This window comes from Rousettus aegyptiacus, unplaced genomic scaffold, assembly GCF_014176215.1.
Source record: "Rousettus aegyptiacus isolate mRouAeg1 unplaced genomic scaffold, mRouAeg1.p scaffold_m13_p_2, whole genome shotgun sequence".
NCBI classification, from domain to species: domain Eukaryota; kingdom Metazoa; phylum Chordata; class Mammalia; order Chiroptera; family Pteropodidae; genus Rousettus; species Rousettus aegyptiacus.
In genome coordinates, this window is record NW_023416295.1 from 93,632,815 (window position 1) to 93,657,003 (window position 24,189).

The 24,189-nt window shown below is 44.4% G+C and overlaps 1 protein-coding gene across 24 annotated transcripts in view; it reads right to left on the reverse strand.

Moving 5' to 3' along the window:
* CACNA1C (calcium voltage-gated channel subunit alpha1 C) overlaps positions 1-24,189 on the reverse strand; it is a 607,203-nt gene that overhangs the window by 68,130 nt on the left and 514,884 nt on the right. For 17 of the 24 annotated variants that reach the window (XM_036236201.1, XM_036236195.1, XM_036236199.1 and 14 more), the window contains exons 10-11: positions 15,686-15,776; positions 7,953-7,979 (exon numbers count right to left, since the gene is read on the reverse strand). In XM_036236201.1, coding sequence (XP_036092094.1) covers positions 7,953-7,979; positions 15,686-15,776 — 118 coding nt within the window. Of the gene's footprint in view, positions 1-7,952; positions 7,980-15,685; positions 15,777-18,285; positions 18,361-24,189 lie in introns of all 24 variants that reach the window. The other 7 variants (XM_036236197.1, XM_036236196.1, XM_036236188.1 and 4 more) reach the window with 1 other exon arrangement.

Here is a 24,189-nt window from a genome sequence, read left to right on the forward strand (position 1 = left end):
AAAGGAGAGAGGATGGGGGGGAGGTGGCCGTGAAATTCAAATCTCTTGCAATCCGAAAGGTAGCACTGCAGCTTCCTTTCAGCTCTTGACTGACTTAGCCTCACTAGAGCAGTGCAACCTGGTGGTGAGGAGATACGCTTTCTATTAAGTCGACTGGGTGCTGCCGCTTAGCCGTGGCCTTGGGCATGTCCCTGCTACGGTCCTCTCCTCTGTGAAACAGGGAATAGGGCCAACTGCATGGTGTTGTTGTGGGCATTGATGGAATACCACGTAATGTGTCTAGCATAAAGCTGAAGGTGATCGAAAAATAGGAAATACTTTTTATTTTATAATAATGGCATTATTAGAAATAGTACTGAACGTATTAAGAGTACTATTAGTAGTGATGGAAGTATTAGGACTAGTGATGTTTACCATTAACAAAATTTCGTGTGTGCTTTCTACCCTATTAGGCACGTCTCATGTCTTCTCCCTAATTCTTTAAATAACTCTGCAAAGCAGGCATTATCCTGACTTTGAAGAGGAGAAAACTAAGTCCATTGACCAATACTGCACAGCGGCAGACACAGCCTTGACTTTCTCCCAGCCCCGTCTCTTGCCCTTACTCTGTGCTGCCTCATCTGTGTAAGGGCTGAATCTAGATCAGAGGTTCTTTGCTTTTTGGTGGGTTATAGAATCTTTTGAGAATCTGATGAATGTTTAGATCCTCTGTGCAGAAAAAAAGCAGGTACCCACGTATACTCACACCTCTACATACAAGTTTAGGAAGCACATATTATCTTTGAAGCTCAGCTATGGTCCCTATAATGGTCCCGTGGTCTCTTGGTTAGGGCCTTTCGTCAGTGATTCTCAAACATGGCTGCACACAGAATTATGTGGGAAAGCTTAAACACATAACCAAAAAACCCCACTAATACTTAAGTCCTAAGCACAAACCAATTAAACCCAATTTTCTAGGGGCTGGGTATTTTTTAAAATACCCCAAAACACTATGGGTAGCTTTTAAAGTTCCCAGGTGGTTCTAATTTGTAACCATGGCTGAGGCCCATTGAGTTACATGATCCCAAGGAAATAGCTACATTTTATAATTCTATAGTAGAGAGGGTTAAAGCTTATCCCAAATTTCATACTCATGATACAGACAAAATATGTAGCTATATTTAGTAACTGTTGACCAAACGTTTAAAAAATGCCTACTCTGTTCAGAGGAGAGTCAGAAAGGGATGCTGGAGAGTTGCTTGGGAGGGCGATGCAGACTAAGGGCTTTGAGCGGCAGAATGACAACGAGCCTGCCAACCTCTAGATCAGGACTAGTATGAAGAACGCTCTTTCAGCCTCACGGGTTGGAGATGATGAAGGACACTGAGTTGACACCAATTTTGGAGGTAGAATCAATAGGCCTTTGAGCCTCACTAGGTGTGCGGTTAAGAGAGAAAGGTACCAAAGGGACAGCCCAAATTTCTAGCCGGGCTGAGCTGGAAGAGTGGCACCTCTAACCAATATAGGGACAGATGAGGAGCAGCAGCGATTGGGGCAGGGAGGGGGCTCTGAGGAGAGAGGCGGGGCACTCTGCTTAGGAAATGCATTTGAGGTATTGGCAGGTCACGTATATAGAGAGACCCATCAGGTAGCTGAAGACAGGGGGAGAAATAAAGAAGGTTTGGGTAATAACGAGGTGGGGAGAAACGAAGCAGAATCTTGGAGCAACCATCTCTGCACATCTGTATTTGTATTTGTATCCTAGGTTTCTGGGAGCAGGGGGCGGGGGCTAGACCTCTGCTGTTATGGATCCCTTCACCCACTCCGAACTGCCTTTTGAGACAGCTTAACTTCATCTATATTTCTACTCTCATTTTCCTACCTACTGTCTGTGGAAAATCCTGTTACTGAAACTTTGTTAACATCTATAATGAGATTAGAAAAGTGAGGAGGACATCTGTGAAGGGTATGGTTTCCTCAGAACTGAAAGGAGAGCTTAGTTTTGGGCTTGCAGAACAGGGAGGGAGGAAAAGGTTAATAGGGTAGTGTTCTGTGGGTGCTGGAATCATCACTGTGGGTGCTGGAATGCTCTCTCCAGTGAGTGCCAAACCTTTGTAGGGGACACTTACTGGTCACTCGGGAGAATTCACTATACAGAGAATAAACACCTTGGGGCATAAATGTATGGTTTCCAAATGCAGTTAGCGAGGCTTGCATCCTCCAGACACTCAGGCTAAGAGTGAGCATAGGGGAGCGTGAAGGGAGGGGCAAAGGAAGGGGACAACAGGTCCCAGGTGGTTCTTAGTGAGCACAACCTCTGGAGGTGGCCAGACCGGTACTGAGGAGTCTTATCTTGCTTGGGTGGAACTCTGCTTTTTCCCTGTTATTGTGGTTATTAATATTGTGGAGGAATTGGGTAAGCGATTTTTCTTCCTGAAAAATGAATTTTCAGGACAAACTCACATCTGATCTTAAATAGCTTGTAGTTTCAAAGAATATGTTGTAAGTCGATACAATCTCATGTCACAGAAGTCACTGATTTGCTATACATTTGTTTGTCAGAGTCCAAGGGAATCAGGTTTGCTCTCCTTTGCAGTGTGCAGGAGCTGACTTGGAGTCAGTTTAATGCTGAGAACTTAAGCTGCGCTTTCCCCAAGTTTGGGGGTAGTGGCTGCTGCATGGTCAGGCTGGTCCCATGGGTCCGGAACTGCTCTGCTTGAGCTCCTGAAGGAGCGGCTGTCTTGGACGGGCTCGCGTCTGCTAAGTCGTGCTGTTCCTGTGCATAGCCATTCAGGAGAGTCACAGGGATTTGGGCTGGGGTGGGGGTGGGGGTGGGGGTAATTACTACCCAGAGAAAGTATATTTAAAGATAATTATACACCACCCACTTTTCAAAATATAGCTTTGCTTGACAACTGGTTTCCTGGCAACGCTTCCTACTGTATAATAAATGTAATGGTTTATTAGAATGTGTAAATTTATTTGTGTTTACATATTCATGGAGGATATAGAAATTAAATGATAAAATAGGGAGGAGAAATGTGCCTGCTATTCATGTTCCCTTCACACTAGCTGGAAAAGTCATTTACTCTAGAAATAGAACTTCCCATATGTAGATATAGGAGAAAAGGATGGATATGAATGTGTCTAATCTGCTTTTTCAAAGTTCTATATCGTTGCACTCCCACACTCACCCCTGCATCCTCCTTACCTCCTCTCAATACTGGGCCCTGCTCTTGCCTTTCCACTCACATGGACTGTCCCGATAACTCTCAGAACCTCCCTCTTCTATGTCCTGTTCATTCCAGCTCCTCCATGGTAAACTCTTCTAGTCTTCCCAGACTCAGAACTCCTGTCACACTTATTGCCGGCATTACTCATTTTAGTTAAACATTCAAGAGATATTTACCAAATGCCTACCATGAGCTAGGTACTAGATATTACACAGTTAACATGACAGACACAGTCTTTGCATAAAACTCAGATGGGTGATACAGACCACTAAGCAAGCAAAGGGTGCTTCATGCCAAGGCAGGCTTAGCAGAGGTGCTTTGGACACCTCACAGGGGATCCTAGCCACTCATGAAGGAGCCAGCAAAGGTTCCCCAGAGGGAATGACTTCCCATTTCCCTATATTGTCAGTTATCTTTTACCATATGGTTCTTGCCTCTCCGATGAGATCATAAGGTCCTTGAGGGAACAGAACTGTGTCTCGCACTTGGTTACAGGCTCCCAGTACCTGGTGCAGTCCATCTCACATTGCAAAGACATTTGCTGAAAGGTTGGTAGAGCAGGGACAAACTCTATGTGGATTTACTAACTCCATGTTGAAAACGAGGCTTGAGAGCCCCAGGCCTCTTGACCCAGGGATGAGGGAGGGTGAGAGGAGAGCAGAGTGCTCCTAGAAGAGTTTGCCTGCCATGGTTTTGACAGGCATCTAGCACAGCAGACATCAAAATGGTGGAGACTTCAGGCTCTTTCTAGTGTCTATGGCAGGTTTCTGTCTTTAACTGAACTGAGAACAAGCAACACAGAAAGTCATTCAGTTTAATTATTTTATACATAAGTAACTTTAAAACGGGCTATTGGTGATGGGGGCAATTTGGGGTATGTGCTTTGTAGGTTATGGGATGGCAGAAATAAAAGGAACATTGGAGGCACATTTCACTGAATATGGGGTAAATAGTCCCATGAAATTTAAGAACCCTGTGGGGTTCACTTCAGAACTCTGTAAAGTCGATATCTGGAAACTCTAACAGGTTATCTGATTAATCCCTTCAAGTTACATAAGGCTTTCAGAATCACAGTTAACTGTCATGTTAACTGTGTTTAAATCCTATACTGAACAGTGAGCCCTAAATGTTGCAAAATTCCTTATTGCAACTAATTCTTCAAAGTGAAGATCTGACTTATCAAGGGAATACCCTAATATTGACTTAATATTATGAGTCATTAATTTGCCAAATTTCCCCAAAAAGCTCTGTTCTAAAATTCCTTTAAATAAACCATAACTTTGTATCATTATTTTACAAATAGAATATAAGTCAGTTTGAAGCTCAAATTCTATTATTTGTCACTGTTAAACTGAGAAAATGATCAGAAATACTTTTTTTTTTTTAACTCAAAATTTAGATTCTTCTACTTTGGAGTGAAACAGGCTCTTTACTGTTTACAAGGTTATTTTTGAGTTGCAAAAATTCTCTCTCCATTTTTTTCCCTGTATCATCTTGCTTTTCTCCTGTATTCTCTTGTTCAAGCTTGGCTGCCACAATCAGACAACAGAAAGTGTGAGAACACGTTTTTCTTGCATCTGTAGTGGAAACCTTAGCAGCAGACTCATTGGCCACCATTTAATATCTGCTTAGACCCTTCATGGCCACACTGTCTGGTGCAGTCTCCACAAGCCACTGTGGCTATTGAGCACCTGAAATGTGGCCAGTCCAAATTAGACATGTAATAAGTATAAGATACACACTGGGTTTCAACGACTTAGTATAAAAAATTAAATGTAAAATATCTCATTAATAATTTTTATATCACTTATAAGTTGAAATGATAATGATTTAGATACATTGGGTTAATAAATTCTATTAAGGTTAATTTCACTTATTTATTTTTAATTTTTATTGTGGCCATTAGAAAATTTAAAAAGTGCCCATGTGGCTTGCATTATATTTCTTTTCAATAGCAGTGCCGTAGAGCTACCCACCCCATGCCCAGGAAACATCGGCTATGCAGAAGCGGGGTTAAGTGCTCCTGGGCAGAACCTTATTGCTAGGATGGCACGGTGGTTAGCAGCATGGGTCCTGAGTGTGGGTTCTGACTCAGCCACATATGAGTCATGTGGCCCTGGGTCTCTCTCAGCCTCAGTAACCTCATCTGAAAAGGGGTTTAATGAGAGTGCCAACCTACTAGTGATAAGCCTATCATAACTAACTCCTTAAAGTGGAATACGAAGTCTTCTCTCTGTAGTTCTCTCTGCATATCTTGAATAGTAGCTGCAGAGGAAGAAACCCTTCCCAGAGGTCAAATGGCTGGTGTACAGGTTAAGCATACACAGGCTGAGCCAAGCATCGAAGCTGAGCAGAGTCAGAAGTTTAGGGGACCACTGTTCCTTTCCTTTTCTTCAAAAACACAGGTTGCATCAGAGATCACTGGATAAAAAAAAGTTTCCAGAGTCTCCTGGGTAATCTCTCACTAGACAGCATCTATGCAAATCTTTAATTTCTCTTCCATCCTCCAGATCACATTGATTCATTCTTTCAATCATTCATTTGTTCATTTATGGTTCACTCATTTGCATGTAATTAGAATGATCTTTTGGAAATATTTTTGAATATATTTTTATATCCCTTTACTCTTATCATATGTGGGCTTTGGGGCTATCAAATGCTTTCTCAGTTTTGCTGTCAAATTAGATATTTTGTTTGAATATGTGTCAAGCCTATTGCCTTACTGAGGCAAGACCATTCATTCATTCATTCATTTTCTCAGCAAACATTTATTCGGTCCCTATGTACCAGCCACTTCTCCAGATGCTGGGGATAAAGCAGCCAAATCTAAGCATTATTGCAAGAGAAAGGATTTTTACATATCTAGAGATCTCTTTCACTTAATAAGAGTGAGGCCTGGTAGACTTGGCTCTAGATTTTTTTTTTTTTATGTAAAGGAGGTCTTGGCTTGAGAGAAAGAAGACGGGGAGAAAAGTCTTTCAGTTCCTGTGGAATATAGGGGAAAGAAAGTGTCAGAAGCAGAGGAGAAAGTCCGACACCAGAGTCCTGCATGTTCAGCCTCTAGAGCTTAGAGAGGTTTGCTTCAGAAACACTCAGATAGTCCTGGGAAGGCTCAGGGCCATTGGGGCTAGTCAGCACCCTCTTCTAGGTATAGAATAGGGCGTCTGCAGGTGCCTGGGAGAGTGTCAGCCTTTGGCTTAGAGCTCTATCCAGGCTAGTGCAGAGTCAGTGGTGGGAGGCAAGCAGGTGCTTAGTGCTCTGGGTTCCCCATAGCTTGTTCATGGAGGGAGTGTGAGGGACCTGGAAGTGTCCATGCACTTGGACGAGGTATGGAGGTGCTAAGGTTAATGGATCAACAGAGCTTGGGAGTCAGAGAACAGAAGGGGAGATTTCAAGATCAGATACAAACTGGGGGGCCCATGGATTTCAGTGGTGGATGCCCAAACCAGATGGACCTGCTGTACCTCAGCAGGAAGAAGTTCAGAGAGCAGCTCAGACTGGCTGAGATAAACAGAGGACTCAGGAGTGGTCCAGGACCAGTCCTCATCAAGCCCTGTTCACATCCTGGGATTTAGAAGTCCCCTGTCCCCACACATCCAGATTCCAGGCTGAGGAGGAGCTGGGGAAGAGGAAATATGAGAGACTGAACTTTTTACCTTAAGGGACTATTTAAAATAAAGTATTGGGCTACATTTACCCAGCTGGATTAAAATTTAGTGTTATTTATGCTCCTGCTACCCAGTAGATGAGGCTAGGAAAGCAATATTAGATCAATTATGAAACACAAAACACCAATTTTTGGCATGTACAAGCTTTGTGGGAGTAAATTCACACCCCCACTCCACATACCCATCCATTCGCCTATTCAACACACATGTACGAACAGCCGACCATGGGACAGGCACTTAGCTAGACTCTCTGGAAGTAATGCCTCTGAGGCATGCAGAGCCTATCAGAGGAAACAGGTCTGTGAGCCAATAATTGGCATGTAGTATGGTAAGTGCTGTGATAGAAGTATGAGCAAAGCACTATGGAATGGAGAGAGTTGAGTAACTTTCCCTGGGGAACTGGCAGAAGATGTCACAAATGGGGTAACACTGGAGGTTCTTAACAAAAGTCTGAGTTCTCCAGTTGAAGACATGGGGATATAGTGATTCAGGTAGAAGAAAGCCTCCATGCAAAGGCCTTGATGTATGAGAGGACAGGGAACATTCCGGTAGGTACAAAAACATCCCAAATGTGATTGGAACAAAGGGCCTGTGTAGGGGAGTGTGGGAGGTGAGCCTGGAAAGGCAGAAGGGGTCCGAAGACCATAGGTCTCATGGAAGGTTCTGTAGCAGAGCTATGTCATAATCCTGTGTGCTTTCTGTAATCCTTAAAGTTCATACTTTACTGTGTCCCATGAACAGGAAGTATCGAGGAATAGTAGCAAGTGTCCACATGGTATTTATCTTAACTGGTTTTCATCTTTTAAGAGAGGGAGACACACTATCACAATCTCCTCAGGATGCTGCTGCCAAAAAGACTGATGGACAGAGATAATTCAACAAATATCAATCCCTGGATTATCTGCTTATCTAATCCAAAAGCCTCCTCTTGATGAGAGTAGCACAGGGCAGAACTCTGAACAGCCCTCACTCTATCACCTACCTGGAAGGCATTACCTTGGGCTCCCCAGCAGGTGACTGTGATAGAGCTGGTGGACAGAAGGAAAAAAAAAGCAGCATGTATCTCACTCACCTGAACTTCGACTTGGAGATCCGGTGGCTGAAAGAGAAAAAGGAGACATTAAGAAATGACACACACATTTTCTTCCATTTCAAAGATGTTCAGCAATGCCAGAGCAGTTTGATGTCCCGGGCCGATCTATGTGGGCCCTGGACGGATGTGTAAAGTGACTTAGAGCAACTCTGGAGAGAGAGAATGCTATTTGTCAGCATTCCCTGGTGTGGTTTTGTGTTTGAATGTGGAGACTGAGCGCTGGCCCAGCTGACAAATCTGCACATCTAGTATCTTCTATGTGGAGAGGGAGAGCGTTGTGTTCTCAGATGATCAGCCTCTACCCAGAAGATTCCATGAGGTCTGGTGAGGCAGCATGTTAGGAATGCTTCACCTTGAGAAGAGCCATAGAGGACAGGAAGGCCTCCTTCAGATGGAGGATCCCACCAGCCAGAAGCCACAGGCAGGAACAGGTCAGCGTAGACTGTGCTGCTGTCTAACAGGAGCCTGGCCAATGGTTGGTATGAAGTGAGGATGAGCAAAAGGAGCCAGCTGGAAACTGAGAGGCCACAGCAGTCCTGACCCAAGGGCAGCAAACTGAACAGAAAGAAACAGCCATGGCTTCTGAGGAGAAAACCAGGATGCTGACTGTCACGTGAAACCCTAAACACCTGGGTGACTTTTGGGCAGGAGTGCAGGGCAGGTGTGCTGGTGGCTGACTCGAATGGTCATTGTATGAGGGCAGGAGTCCATCGAAAGGCGGAAACTGTGAGGAGGCTCTGAGACTCCCTAGTTCATACAGGCGAGTCCAGGGGAGGCTGGATGGAGGCAGGCTGGGAGAAGAGGAAGGGATGTCGGGAAGAAGAGGGGAAGGGAGGGAGACAGATGGAAGGAGACAGAGAGGGGGATTGAGAGGGAGAGAGACAGTGCAAGCACTTGAGACAGACAGTGAAGGCGATATGTCAGAAAGGCTTTGTTTTTGAGGGAGTAATTGCAGGTGGAGCAACCCGGCTCAGATGGGCATGTAGAAAGATGCAGAATGCAAGTAAGAGATGAAAAAAGGGGTGGTAACAGCAGCAGAGACACAAAGAGAAATGCAGAGAAAACAGGAGCAGGGAGTTGGGAGGTGACTGCTGCAAGCCTGTGTTGTCCCAGCTCAGCACAAAGCGAGCTCTGTCACACAAGCAGGAAAACAACCTCTCTCATTATTTTTTATTAAAAAAAATTAAACCAGAAGATGTGACAGGTGGCAAAGCCATTGAGCATGAGATAATTATATCTCTGGGGCACTGAGAATCTGAGCCAAGTGCCTTTACTGTTCTGAACCGTTAGCTAATAACCTTTTCCCGCCTCCAAAGACTGCCTGCTAGGGCTGGAGGGTTTTAATCACATGTTAACAAAGCGTATGGGAGGGGGACCAGGAGCCAAGGGCAGCATTTTTATTTAGAGCCACAGTTTAATGGGAGAAACAAATGTTTTCCAGGTGCTAATTGGGTGATGGGGAATCCGGGGTGCCCTGTTCTCTGTCAGGGCCATGCTGAGCTTGGCACCTACAGGGGCGTCCCTAGTCTTGCTTTTGGGCAGTTGACCTTCCTTGCTGTAAACATAAGCCAGTGTGGATGGCCATGATCTTTTAGCCCTGTGACTCTGTCTACAGAGCCTGGGCTGGCCCCAGGCATCCTCTCAGAAATGTCTCAGTGACCCTCCCTGGGGTGCCCTTCAGTGAAGACCACAGGCCCTTCCCTGTAAGGCTCTGTCTCTCAGTTCAAATGAGTCATAAGAGTGGGTTCTTAAAAACTCCCACTTGGGAAAACTGAAATCAGAATGCTCATATCTCCTATGGAAATGACTCTGGGATGTGGGCACGGGGGAGGTGCAGGGCTAAGGGTGACTGTTTGAAATGAGGACCATGCCTGAATTTAAGTCTTTCCTTGGCATTAGGGCACATCCCAAAGAGAAGGAAACAAGCAGGACTTTCTATTCCACTTAGTTACAAGTCCTGATGTATAACCCCAGACACCACACTTGAAGACTAATTTTCATTGTTGTTGTTTTTCTCAGGGGATTGCCAGCTCAATTTCAGGCTTTCTGGGTCTGAAACATTAGTCCCTTTTTAAGTACCATATTACTTAAGCACCCCTACTTGATAAGGAGGAGGGTGTTGCTCAAGCAGCATGTGTCTGGAGACAAAGGAAAACTACAGTCCTTGGAGAGTTGAGGTTAGAACTCTTACGAAGCTCAAGTGCCTCGATTCCTCCATTTGCCCTATATAAGAGGGAGTCAACAGTAGACCCCCACTTCATGAAAACAGAGGGACCCCATTGCTAGGCAGCCTTTCACTTCTTCTATTCTATTCTGTTCTGTTCTGTTCTGTTCTATTCTATTCTATTCTCCCATCCCATCCCATCCCATCCCATCCTGTCCTATCCTACCTAGTGTTTTAAGTGGATTCTTAAAGAGCAGGGAGATGGAGAAAGTGAGTATCTAACTCATAGGACCATCAGAACAGTTTCACTGGTTCGGTCCACTGGGTCAGACCTGGAGTTTGTCCAATCCAAGATACTTTCTCTGCCCAGGCCTCCAAGACAAACTCTCTAGAAAACCATGTGTGTGTGTTGTTTGTTGTTGTTGATATCAAAGTTCAAAATGAGAGACAAACCTAAAACTCTTTGTTTTGTGTAGTTACTCAATTTATAATTTATAATCATTTGACAAATATTTGAACTTCTTGGGAACTATTTATATTTTCAGCTTCTCTCCCCTTCTTAATGAGCACCCTATGTTTACTACGTGCTGTGTGAAATAGTTGTTCTCTGAATTGTCCCAATTTGCAGTTACCATAAATCAGATGGCACTGCAGTCACCATTCAGGTTGACGCGCATCTGACTCAGCCTCCTCGGGTCCACAGCTGCAATACCACCCACAGCTGTCATTACCAGAACGGTCAAACCCTGGGCCTCATCACTGCAGAGCATTGCTTCAGGTGATTCCTCGGTGGTTCTCCGTCTCTGGCCAGAGCATCCTTCTCCATGATCCCTCCTGCTCTTTCACTGAACCCAGTCTTTGCCCTCACTGGGTCTTCCCAACCACTCAGACTTCTCCAGATCTCCCAGGCTAATGCCAGATTTGACCTCCAGTTCTCAGCCTGGCCCCATGGCCACATCTGTGGCGCTCTCCACACAATGCAGACTCCCACACTACCTGGGCCTTCTGCTTGGCAACTCTCACCCCTAAATCCAGTTCACACCACTATCTGTTTTAGTGCTTCCAGGCTAAAAAGCCTACCAAAAAGTATATTGAGCTGCCATGCATCTGACACTCTGCATTCACGATGTCAGTCTCTCCTGCAGCTTCAACACTGCTCAGCAATCTGTGACCTCTTGGTGACTCACTAGCTTGTACTGTCCCTCCAGTTCCTAGGATACCCAACCCTCACTTTCTGTGATGAGATTATGGATCATTTGGTATGACTCCTATCACTGACCCTCTTCAGCAGAGCCTGTTTCTGATTCTATATTCTTCGTAGAACTGTAGGCTTTTGAGAGCTGAGAGGGACTCTTAGATGCCATCTGGATTTTTGGTTTGCAATTTATCAAGTTATACCCTCTTTATTCATGTGAAATCTTACATGGGAGCCCAATATGTAAAAGAGGTGAATGTGGTCTTCTGTGTTAGTCCTACAGGTGGTTTCCAGGACTCCTTGGCCTCTGCTAAGAAATCCATGAGGCAACCACGAGGCCAGCTCCTTTGCTTCCCAGAGGACAAGACAGGCTCAGAGCAGAAGTGCTTTGGTCGAGGTTGCATTGCTAGTTGGTGGCTGATTGGTACTAGACCTCAGGACTCCTGATGTCAGGTCTCTTTTTCCATCTTCCAATTAGTCCTAGAGGTAAAGGACTAATTTACACATTTCCTGTGTAAATCACTGTCTTTGAAGCCAACCTTCTGCCTTATAAAGCAATTCCTATCAGCACTCATGTCCATTCTGGCACCTTCAGCCCCAACCTTTGCATGGGCTTCTTTGCCTTAAAAACGATCCCAGTCTTCACTGTGATGAAAGCAATTTCTCCTTTGGCTGTTGCTGCTTCCTCCCTCTCTGATCCTATTTTCCCCTCTCCCTTCTGTGGCCCCAATTCTGGAGTGAGTGCCCTGTGTTGGCTTATTTCCACCTGCTTTCCTCCACTGAGTCCAGGTCCCACAGTCCATTCCTTAGAGTACAGCCCCAGAACAGAGTCCACCCACTCTTTCCCATCTCCACACGTGACACTAGCCTGAGCTGCCATCATCTCATACCTTGGTAACTGCTATTGAGGCCACTTCATTCTCCTGTTTCCATATTGGCCTCGCTCTTACCCATTCTTTTCCTAACCTATTCCACATTCGTATGACTTCTCACATTCCATGACTTCTCATAGTTTTGTGACCAAGATCATTAAAGGGTCTACCAGGCCCTGCCGCATCTCCAGCCTCATCTTCCCAGTCTCTCCTCATGCCACACTGGCCAAACTGGCCTTCTCTCAGTTTTTCCACCCAAGGGCCTTGAAATGCGCCGTTGCCCCTGATTGGAACATTCTGCCTCACTCTTTCCCTCAATAATGTATGTTTGTCCTTCAGTTCTCAGCTAAAATTTTATTTCTTCACAGGAGCTGTTCCTAACTTACCAGTCTAAATCAGGTCCCTCCCTCTGTCATTAACCCCATACTACAGTTACTTTTCCTTCTTAGCACTTACCCCGATTTTAATGACTTCTTTACTTGTTAATGTCACTTTCGTGCCAGATTATGAGCTCCAGTGAGATGGTGTCAATTTGCTCTCCTGCTGCGGATCACCCATCCCTAGCACCAAGCTGGGCACAATATTGATGAGAGTTCAAATAAATAGGTCTGCCCTGAAATTTAGTGGTTTCCAAGTGAGTGCTTCTGTCTGTTCCCCTAACACATCTTCATCTGTTTCATTTATTTGTTCTTATTCTTCTGTGTGTCCACGTCCCAAGGTTCTACCTCTACTCCTCTGTGAACAGCTCTTGTCCTTTGACCTCATTAATAGTTTTTATACCGAATACCTCAAGCCTGTGACTCTGTGCCTGCTCTAAGCTAGACCTCCATTTCACTGCTGCCTGTGCGATCCCTGCAAATCGTCTCTCTGGTCGACCCTGCTTCACATTGTACTTCGGCATCCTAATCACATTCTATCCCCAAACTTTGACGGCACTTTCCTCTGCATCACCTGTCCTCCCTACCTGCCTCCTCCAGCCCTAAAATATCACACTGCAGTTCCTTTCTCTCTGCCCCCACCCCACTCAGGAATCATCTTCATCCTGGCCTCTCACTAGGTATAAGTCCTTATCCAGACCACATCTGACTACATAAGCCTTTTCACTCTTACCTTTAAAAATGCTAGCCTCTCACTGTCACTCACTTTCAGCCCGCAGCCTGTTCTCATGCTGTCTCTGCCATTAGGAATGTTGGCAGGCTCACCCCATCATTGCCTGAGGTGGGGGTGGGTGTGGGGTGGGAGAGGGGAAAGACCATCAGTTATTAAGTAGATATTATAATTCTGGCACTGTGACCAGGTATTTTATATGCCCAGTGTAGGTATATAAATGTGGACATTCATGGGGATAACACGGACCATTTCTACAGAGCTCTTGAAGTCTGCGGCGTATGTCCTCACAGAGATGACAGATTTGCGAGAGAGACTGCCAGCTGCCCTCTGTGGGGGATTATCATGTTTTCTTTCCAATAGAACCTCTATGCTCTCCTGAAACACACTCTCCAGTGGCTTCCTGGTGCCAGTTCCCCAGTCCCTCCTGGCCTGCAACTTGGGCCATGCCCAAAAGCCAGAGTTGCAGGATCCCTGATTGTCTTCTCTCGAACCTTCCTTGTGTCAAGATCACAGAAAGGCCTAGCACTGACAGACTTTGAAGGCCTGCTATCTGCCTCTCCCTAGTGAGGCTGTCTGGGACCCACGTCTAGAAACTTGAGTGCTTGTTTTGTATGGTTCCGAAAGAAGAGGAGGGAAAAAAGCCTTGGACTGATGCTTAAAAATGTAATTAGCACCGTATTTTAACAACATTTTGACAATAATTGCTTTCCAACAATGCTGAGAAACCTGCAGTGCAGACTCCCTGGTGCCACTGTCAGAGTGAGTGATTCTGAAAGCCCCATGTACCCTGGAAACAGAAGTTGCAAGAGATGGTCTGTTCCTAAGGCTTGTTTTCCATTCTCCTTTGGCTTGGAGGCCAGGTGTGGCTTATGTTTAGACTCACCTACAGCTAACCTCTTAAAAAGGGTTGGGTTTGCTCTGACCCATTTCGGAGAGGAAGGTTGAAATAAGATGCCGTTCTACTGATGGAGTGATTTAGAAATTCATTTTATTTGGGACTGGTCCTACTCAGAGCCTTCTCTCTCTCTCTTTTGATTTTTATTTTTCAATTAGAGTTGACATTCAATATTATTTTATATTCCTTTCAGGTGTACAGCATAATGGTTAGACATTTATATAATTTACAAAGTGATCCCCCCAATTAGTCTAGTACCACCTGGCGCTACGCATAGTTATTACAATATTATTGACTATATTCCCTATGCTGTACTTTACATTCCTGTGACTGTTTTGTAACTACCAATCTGTACTTCTTACTCCCTTCACATTTTCCACCCAGTGCCTCGAACTGCCCCCTTGCCCCCGCTTCGAGTAACCACCAGTTTGTGCCTCATGGCCTCCTTTTTGCAATGCCTTTCAGTGACCCGGTGAGTTTATAGTTCTTATACCTCCCAGGCAACAGGAAAAGCAGAGAGTCTCCACTTCCCAAAGTGGAATCTGATTGGTCCAGGAGGCCTCATGCTCAGGTCAGTATGACTCCTTGACAGAATTGGACTTTAATCTTTGGACTCTGCTTTCTAAGACAGTGGTCATGAAACCAGCAGTTTGCTTATTTTTAGCAGGTAAATCATTTTTTCCCCTTCATTTTTTGAGGAGAACATTTCCAAGGGACCACAGGTTTCCATTTTTAAGATTGAACTAAGATGAGTGATTGTGATAATTCATGTGTGAACTGTTCCCCCTCACAGGTGGCCCAGTTGCAGGCCAAGGTCAGCTCAGCAGAGCCAGGACCTGGGGTTCGACCCAGGAAAAGGGAAGTCGTGAACATCTAGGCGGCACTTATTTTGGAGGAATCAGCCACGGCCTAGGCTAAGCACAGGTGAATTTATTAACTCGTTTGCATTTCGGGCTCCCATTTCCCTTCACTAGATGGATAACTTAGTGTTGTAGATAAGACCAAGATGTTTATCATTTCTCTGTGCATTTTCTTACCTGTTGGCTTTCCTTCCAGGTCACTTTTATCAGAATGGAAAGGATGGTTAGCAGGACCCAGGGACCCTAACATAGCTGTCTCTTCTGAAAGGGGGTGAGAGGGGCTGGGAAGGAAGAGGCTTCAGAGCCATCCCTAACCCTGCGCACACATTCCTTGTATTTCTCTCATGTGATGGCAAGGGGCTCAAAATTCAAGTGTCAGAGCTTCACAGCAGTGCTGAATTGAAGAGCAGTCTCTATTTAAGACTCACCCCCACACCCTAGGGGCTATCCTCATCCTAGCTCCCTCCACTTTGCTCCCCACACAGCTTTCTGTTTCTTGCTGTGCTCTGATCCCTGCCATCCCAGGAATGAGCCACCCCATTCTGACTTCAGGACGCAGCTTCCTTGCCCACACCCCGGGAAAAGCCCAGCCCGTGGGCTTGCTGAGCCTACTCACGCCAGCCTGGCCCCACAGTTTTCTCCCTCGATGTCACCTCCAGCCACGTTCTCAGTGTTGACAGACTCCGTCTCACTTGTGGGCATGCTCACTGCAAGAGTCAAAGGGTTGCAGAACAAGGCATGAGGGTGGGAGGAAAAGGGAGAGAAGAGCATTAGTTTATGACACACCCAGTCCCAGGAGGAGTGCTGTTTGGGAGGAGGGGGACCAAGCAGCACCCACTAGTGGGGGGTAAGGGTGCTGCTGGAGCAGGCTGAGGCCCTGGCACTGCCCTGGCCAGGCTCATGGATTTCTTTGACTGAGTGATATGCCTCCTTCTTATCTAGGATAAGTTTTGCTGCCAAGGGCACTCTAAACTAATGGGAATGTGGGAAGAAATCTGGTGATAAGATCATTTACCTTATAGGAGACATTCTGAAAACCTGACCATTGAACCTTTTCTCTACTTTCAACTCTACACTCTCAGAGAAGCTGTGCGACCTTTTCCACTTGCATCCCCTACTCACCATCAAAGGAGAGATTTCATAAAAATATTTTATTTCCCTTATTTTTTTCCACCCATCAATTCTAGGGGTCTCTACCCCCAAACTTAGGGTCCAGCTTGTTTATAGAAAGGGCATTTTCTGCCACATTCATGAGCTACTAGATAGATTTAGAGGACAGCTCTTTTCCTGTAGTGCACAGTCTTGAGTTTGTTATATATAGGACTGTACCTGAAATAGAGCTTGAAGCAAGTGACCATGAACAGAGTCATGCACTAAGACTTAAACTAGCACTGCAGACATCAGGAAGGAGGAATCTGCTTAATTAAGTTTACATTTGGCTTAAAGACAGACTGTGGGGACACTAGCTCCCTTTCCAGCAACCTTGATAGTCCTACTACAACAGGTTGACTTGGGATATAAACCATCTACTTCCACTAGTGCCAACCTGTCCATCCATCTCCAGTCTTCCCCGGAGGTGACAGGGGCTGAGTTTGCAGACCAACTGGAGTTTTCCCCTTGGAACTCATTTGGTGGCTTAGAAGCCATTTCTCTTATTACCAATTTTTATTCCAAAAAAAAAAAAGTTTAATTCAAGAAAATTCTTTTCCACAAAATTCTTTTCCACCTTTTATTACCCTTTTCAAATGATACAAACATGAGTTACTTATGGTGCCAACCCTGTTCTTCAGAGCGGCCATCACAGCACAGGCCCTGGTTCAGCCCTCCTTGCAGAACAGAACTCCTTGTGTGGAGGGAAAATCACTGGCTCTCAGCAGCCAGGGAGGCTACAACTAGTGAGGGTGTGGCATCAGGGGATGTGGCACCGTGTGAGAAGTCTCCATGGGGCCACCACAACCAGGAAAAGACTTCTACTGGTTATATGGATAATATTTGTTGGACATGGATTTTTCCCAGTTTTTTTTTTCTTGTGGATCAGCACAAAAGATGTGGGTAAGAAGAGACTCATTTCAAGAACACTGAAGATACAAAGAGAAAACTCATGACTTATCAAGTATTTGACTATCACCGATGAGAGACTCCACCCTAGAATGCATTTTCAACAAAGCTGGGTAATAAGAAATCCAGATGCCATTAAAGTTTGGAGCTGGATGGGACTTTAGACATTATCCAGCTCTAACTTGTCTCCTTCACTTTAAAGGACAAGAAAGTGACAGATGCCCAAGGTCACACAGTGTTGGGGGCGGGACTTGGACTGGAGCACATGTCATGACCCCTGCATCATGCTCATTTTGATTGCCTCCATGTTGACCAACTCCCTTCTGTACTCTCTAGGATAAGATGATATTTTTAAAACCAAATCGGGCTGTGGGAACATCACGGGAATGTGGTGAAAAGACAAATGGTGGTGTTGAATTTGACAGCATTTATATTCTCTTTGCAGCCTGAGATCTGAGGGAGCCGGTGAGCAAGACCAGACCTTAGGGATGGTTCTAGCACTGGGAGCGGGAAGACAGACTTTCAGAGCTTTCCAGAGTTCCTTGCTCTATCTGCCCTGAGGAAGAAGTTATATAATTGAAGAGCCTTCAGTCTTTCAGTCATTTCCAGTCATTTCTCACCTCAGGTTCTTTTAACTCTTCAGGCATTGTTATTTCAAGAGCTGAACTTTGTATTTGATTTTGTGACACTTTGCTCCAGAGAACTCCTTAGGTGTGGAGTAGTGTGATGGTGGTGGTGCTAGGCTTGAAAAGGCAACCAAATTAGGAGTAGGCAGGCCTGGACATTAGGAGGAACCATACCACCTTCTAAAACAAGGCACTGTCTGTACCAGTATCAAGTTGGCATTTACAGTGACCTTAATCTTGGCCGGCACTATCCAAAGGCAAGATTCCATCAAGGAATAGCTGCTGATTTTCATGTCTGCTGACTTTATATATATGAAGACATAATAAGGCAGTGGCTGTGAGTGAGACAGATTACCATCCCCTCACAAAGACATACACACACACACACAAACACACACACACACACACACACACACACACACACACACACACATAACCACTGCATCACAAGCCATCAAAAAAATACCCTCCCATCCAGTCCAGTATGTACCAACACACGTTTACAACACACAGAACACAGGGGGAACGTTACCATGGGTTTCTGTAGAGTGACTAAACCAAGCAAACTTCCCTTTCTTCTGATCAAGCAAGCCTGCTGGAGCGCCTCCTTTCACAGACAAGATGGTCATTTTCAAGAACCAGGAACAAGACATCAATAGAGAGCATGCAGTCAGCCACGGGCAAAAGAAAGAAACAAGGAACTCAGCTTTCACATAGAACATCCATTTTCATCTCAAAAAATAAACTAAAAAAATTGCAAAAAAAAAACAATAAACCAAAACATATAAGAAAACATCATAAAATAAAATCAAAACCCCAAATCACGTAAATTAATGACACAAAACAAATGATGAACACTGGGGAGAAGGAATTGCTCCAGTAGAGGCTTCGGTCTACACTAGCCTATCTAGTTAGTGGTTTTGAGGAGAGAGCTTCCTGGAAGTGTTGTGGATATGAAATACTTCTGCTAATTCCTGAGAAAGAGAGTATTCCAACTTCATTTGACAGAACTGGCATTAACCATGCCTCTGCCAGGCTCCTATGGAGGATGCTAAGGGCGAGTGGTGAGTAAGGCATCGTCACAGCTGATGAGAGAGGTGGGAAATCTGCTACTCATGAACGTAAGTGCACGCCCTAATGAGGAAAAGGTAGGTGGCCCTATCAGTCCCAGGACAGGGCATGAGGGGAAAGTCCATCCAAGCTTTAGGTGCTTCTTATCTCATCTTCTTCCCCTGAAACTCAGATCACGTTCAGTTGAACATCCTTGAATGATGCATGTTAGTGAGAATTCTGACAGAATTCTCACTGGCTCTTGACAGAAAAGGTCAGGCTTATTTTTAAACCATGTGAAGGGTTATTTCCCAAACATGCATCTTTAATTAAAAGACAAAGCTTGGAAGAAGCAGAAACTTCACAACTAGTAGCATTTTCCCCCTCACTTCTCAAAAATCTTATTTGAAAAAATCACTGAGAGTTAGGAGCTGAAATGAGGGACTTGGTTTAAATTTGCCTCCTGGTAAAAAGATATGTTTCAGTTTAGAATGATAACAGTCACTCAAATGAGTATCTCATAACGAGTGGTCTTTCATTCGGAGGAGTCCACACGTGGCTGCCAGACACCAAGTTTCTGTTTGCACAGTTGTGTGGGGAGATGGGAACTTTGGCCAGTGATAAAAAGCCCAGAACATTGTGATCTGTTACACAGAAGCATTATCTAACTTTTGGCTTTAGCATCAATATTGTCCCATCTTGTTGGATTTAAGAAAAAATTGTATAACTTTAAAAAATATATATAGAAAGAGCTTGATAAAATCATGGCCATTCAATGTATATCTGAATTTGACCATGGCTGGTCTTTCATGTGGGTAAAGTTGGCAGCTGCCTGTGTGCAAAGTGATTTGAAGAGCATATAAATCACCTCCCTTGATGGCAGGCAGTAGTCTCTGCTAGATCTGCTCTTTTGGATGAAATTATATATCTGAAGGTTCCTTGCTGAAATGAAATTAAAATATCTCATCTGGAAGGAGCAGTACATTAACATATTAGTGCCTATTAATTTGGGATAGTTTATTCCATAAGCACATGCGGCGAAGTTGCAGTTGTGCCCCTGTTACTAAGAGATTAGACAGCACAATCATAGCTGATTCTTTAAGGGATTTGCTGCCCTGCAGAGATGGACTTGGATTCCTTCTTGGAAACCGAGTGTCCAAACAGTTGAAAGTTGAGAATTATAAATGCTAAATACTAATTCTGGGGATAAGATGGACAGACAGCCTGACTCCTCCTTTGAATGCTCAGATGATGAACTGGTTGGAAACCAAGGCAGAAAAATGGCAAACAACCCAGGTGCCTGAGGGCACCTCTCCTCTAAAGGCCACTCATGCAGTGCCCTGAGAAGTGAAGCTTGATGCCTGCTCACTTGCAGCCAATGTCATGACAATATGCCCTCTGTGGAATGAAACATGCTTCATTGAATGGATCGAGGAAGGAAAATGCTGAGGAAGAATGCTAGAGAGAAGTTAGTTTTCTGACTTTCTAACTTCACCGACACTTGGTACTGTGAATCAAATCTGGGTCTCTGGGCTCTCCTCTCCCTTGGCTGCTGCTGAGAAGATTCCAAAAGAAAATGAGATTTTCATTAAAAAATAATTAACAGCTGCCATTGCAGGTGGTGGATAACACAATTACATACTTAGTAATTTCACCAACAGCTACAAAGTGTTTTGTAGACTCCATCTTTCTAAGAACTGATTATATCTTGATTAATATTGTCTTTTCCCCAAACATCTGCTCTTGGTGGCAACTCTTGAGTGAATGATGCTTACTAGGACAATTTCTGTGTCTCAAGAGATGTACACAGTTCTTGACTTACAGTACTCAATGCATCCCTTGACCTGCTGGGAGAATAGTTGTGTGGATTATGGGAGAATTATGATAAGTCATTTCTGACACAATATAATTTCCTGAAACTTGAAATCATACGAATCGTGCTGAGAGAGGAGCCCTAGATCTAAGCCATTGTGAAAATCAGTGTTCCCTGATGTCTGGGTTTGCAAACCCTCTGAGGGTTATTCACTAAAATTTAGGAATTTTCCATTAAATACCAGGCAGTGCTTGGAAAACATGGCTGCTGTTTTCTGCTGGCCGGTCTTTCTGCAGCTGTGGTCGACAGAGAAAGAACAGGTTTACAGCACATAACCCTCTCTATAAAACTAGTGATTGTCTCCAGTCAGGTCCTTAGACTGCTTAAAACAAATCTCCCAGTGGAGAGTCTGCTCCAGACTGTTCCAGCGCATTAATGCTCATGTTTTCCACAAGATAGAAATTAGATCTCTTTCAGCCATTATGATGTAACTGATGCAATACGTGTGCCCAAAGATGGCCAACCCCATTCAAATGAATAAAAAATGACTTCAGAAGGGGCTAAGATTTGAGAGTAAGAACAACTTCAATTTTGATAAAGAAAAAGGAAGTCACTAAGGTTACTTAGCAATCAATCAACAAAGGAAACAGTAAGCAAAATCTTCTTAGGTATTCCTTCCTTTACTCTCTTTTTCCTTCTTCTCTCCTCTCCTCCCTCTCTTACTTCTCACTCCTGAGGCTGGAGGAGATATGCGGAGAACTATCCACATATAAAATAGCAGGCCTTGCTTCTTGAGGCCTTCTGTCTCAGATCTTTTCACACGTCATAATCAACTGAGCGACACTGCAGCAAAGCTCCATTGAGCAAACAAGGAATGAACTTGGGGAGAGATGGAGAAATCTTCACAGTTCTGAAATCTCTGGTCACCCAAGGCAGCTTTGACATTGTCCCGGGGATGGGGCTTTGCAATGCCCTATTGTTACTGTCAGCAAGAATGGCTGGCCTCTGTTGAGATTTGCTAAGAGAAATGCCCTGTCTTCATTCTGAAACTTAGCTGATAGCCTCACTACCCAAGGTCAGATGACTCATCAATTGCTGTCAATCTTTTATGTCCCCTTTGTTGGAAGACAGTTGGTGCATCAGGGCCAGACATTCTAGGCAGTAGATGAAGGCATTTCTCATCCAACCTGAATGTGTCCAGTACTGTGGAGTGCCATATGGAGCCACTGGGCTGACTCCTGGGTCAGCCAGACTGCTGGGGTCCAACTGCCCAGGCTTCCGCGAACTCTTGGATGGAACTGTGGCATTTATTTTGCCATTTGCTTGGCAGGCGCCCATTTTGTTATCTTTTTTTTTTTTTTTTTTTTTTTTTTGCACATGTGTGGTATAATAAGGATTCACTTTCTCAAAGCATTATCAGAGTGTTCTGGCTAACAAGCAAAAAGATTCCTAATTTTCTACCTCACTGATTCTAATCTGGAATCTAAAACTCCCTGAGATCTGACTCCATCCTATCTGATGGCTGAAGGCGTCCCCTCAGGAATTCATATGTTGAAGTCTTAACCCTTATACCTCAGAGAGAGTCTTTAAAAAAGTAATTAAATTAAAATGAAGTCACGAGGTTGGGCTTTAATCCAGTATGACTGGTGTCCTAATCAGAAGAAGGAATTTGGACACAGCTATTTATAAAGGGATGATGATGTGAAGTCACAGGGAGAAGATGGCATTCTACAAGCCAGGGACACAGACCTGGGGCAGCTCCTTCCCTCACAGCTCTCAGAAGGAACCACTCTGCTCATGCCTTGATCTTGGACTTCTGGCCTCCGTGAGGCATTAAGTTTCTATTGTTTAATTCCCCCGGTCTGTGGCACTTTGTTAGAGCAGCCCTAGCTGACTAGAGCACTATCTTATTTCCCATTACTTCCTGCGGAAACTCTGCCCTCCTCACTGTCCCTTGAATATGCCATCTTTATTCCAACCTCTGGGCTTTTGTATATGTTCTATATCATGCCCTCTCCTGGAGTTTCTGTCCACCTCTCCTGCATATATTTCAGTGGTCAGGAAACTACAGCCCTTGGGCCAAATCCAGACTGCAACCGGCTTCGTAAATGAAGTCTCACTGGAACACAACCATGCCCATTTATTAGGTGTGAATTTTGGCTGCTTTCATGTGACAACAGCAGAGTTGAATAGTTGGAGTGGAGGCTCTATGTGGTCTGCAAAGCCGAAAATATTTACTAACTGGCCCTTTAGAAAAAAAGTGCGCTGACTCCTGAACTATTCAAATTTCGCCCATTCCTAGAGGCCCAGTTCTAGTCTATGGAGGCTTTTGGGACCAGCCACTGCCCCTGAGCCCTCTCTTCTGAGCTGCAGGAACACTGGGATCTGTGAGAATTAGAAATAAAAACCTGAATTCAAGTTTTAGTTCCATCCTCTCCTAGCCTTGTAACTAACTTGAAGTTATTTGACCTTTCTGAGGTCAGGTTTCCTCATCTGAAAAGAGAAGATAATGAATGATACTCTTTATTTTAAGAGGGTCTGGCAAAAATTAAGTGAAATATTTATAAAATAATTCTGTAAAATGGTAAGTGCTATAAATATTTGCTAATATTACCAACTAATTTAAATCAGTTTTTCTTATAGTTTGCTGTACAAGAATTAGGTTTATGTCCCTAACTAAATCATGACTTTCTCAAGGCCAGAGACTTTACATTATAATTTTCTGAACTCTCTTTCAGATACTAGTGCTATTGGCTATGGAACTATAACAACACTTTATATCTTCATGGAATTTTAAGGGTACTCCTACATGCTGGACTCCTTCAGATGTACTCTTCATCCCTCTCTGCCGTGTCCTGTATCCAAAAGGCTGAGTTCGTAAACTGCATCAGTAAGCTCTCCTATGCTGGGGCTTCCTGTTGGGTTGGCCATTGGGAAGCACCAGCAGGATGTCTGTGAGGCCTGAGGAGAGTGAGGTGGGGTTCTTCATTCTTCTGGCACCTGTATGCAGGTTGGTGTAGATTGCTGAGGGCTACGGGTCTGTCACATGGCCCTTTCCTTATGACCACCCTCTCTGACTTCTATGAACTGCTTCCTCACTTTGTCCCTTCAGGTCCTAAGTGGTAAGACCTCCCGTCCCCTACCCCACCCCCAGCAGTGCTGTCCTGAGTTCTGCACTATCTCTTGCTGACTTCCTTAAACCCTGCCTGTATCTTCAAAGCCTCTCCTTAAATCACCAAGTTTACATGTCTATCTGTGTGGGTAAGGTAGATAGAATTATCTGATTGGCAGGTGAAGAATAGGCCCCCAAAGTTGAAAGTGACAACTAACAAATGGCAGAGAATGACTGTCCTTGAGTCTGGAGCTTACCTGGCTACATCAGGCAACTTCCAGAATAACTTTGCTCAAATGAAAATTTGCAAGTTGCGTTATTGATAAGAACTAGTGATATAGGGTATTACCACGGGATTGCTTTAGCCTCATGGCAGAACAGAATCAAACATTCTGGTGGTGGTTACTGTGCTCTTGGGAGAAACTGTGTTATAGCTCATCAAATTTAATTTTCTCTTGTAG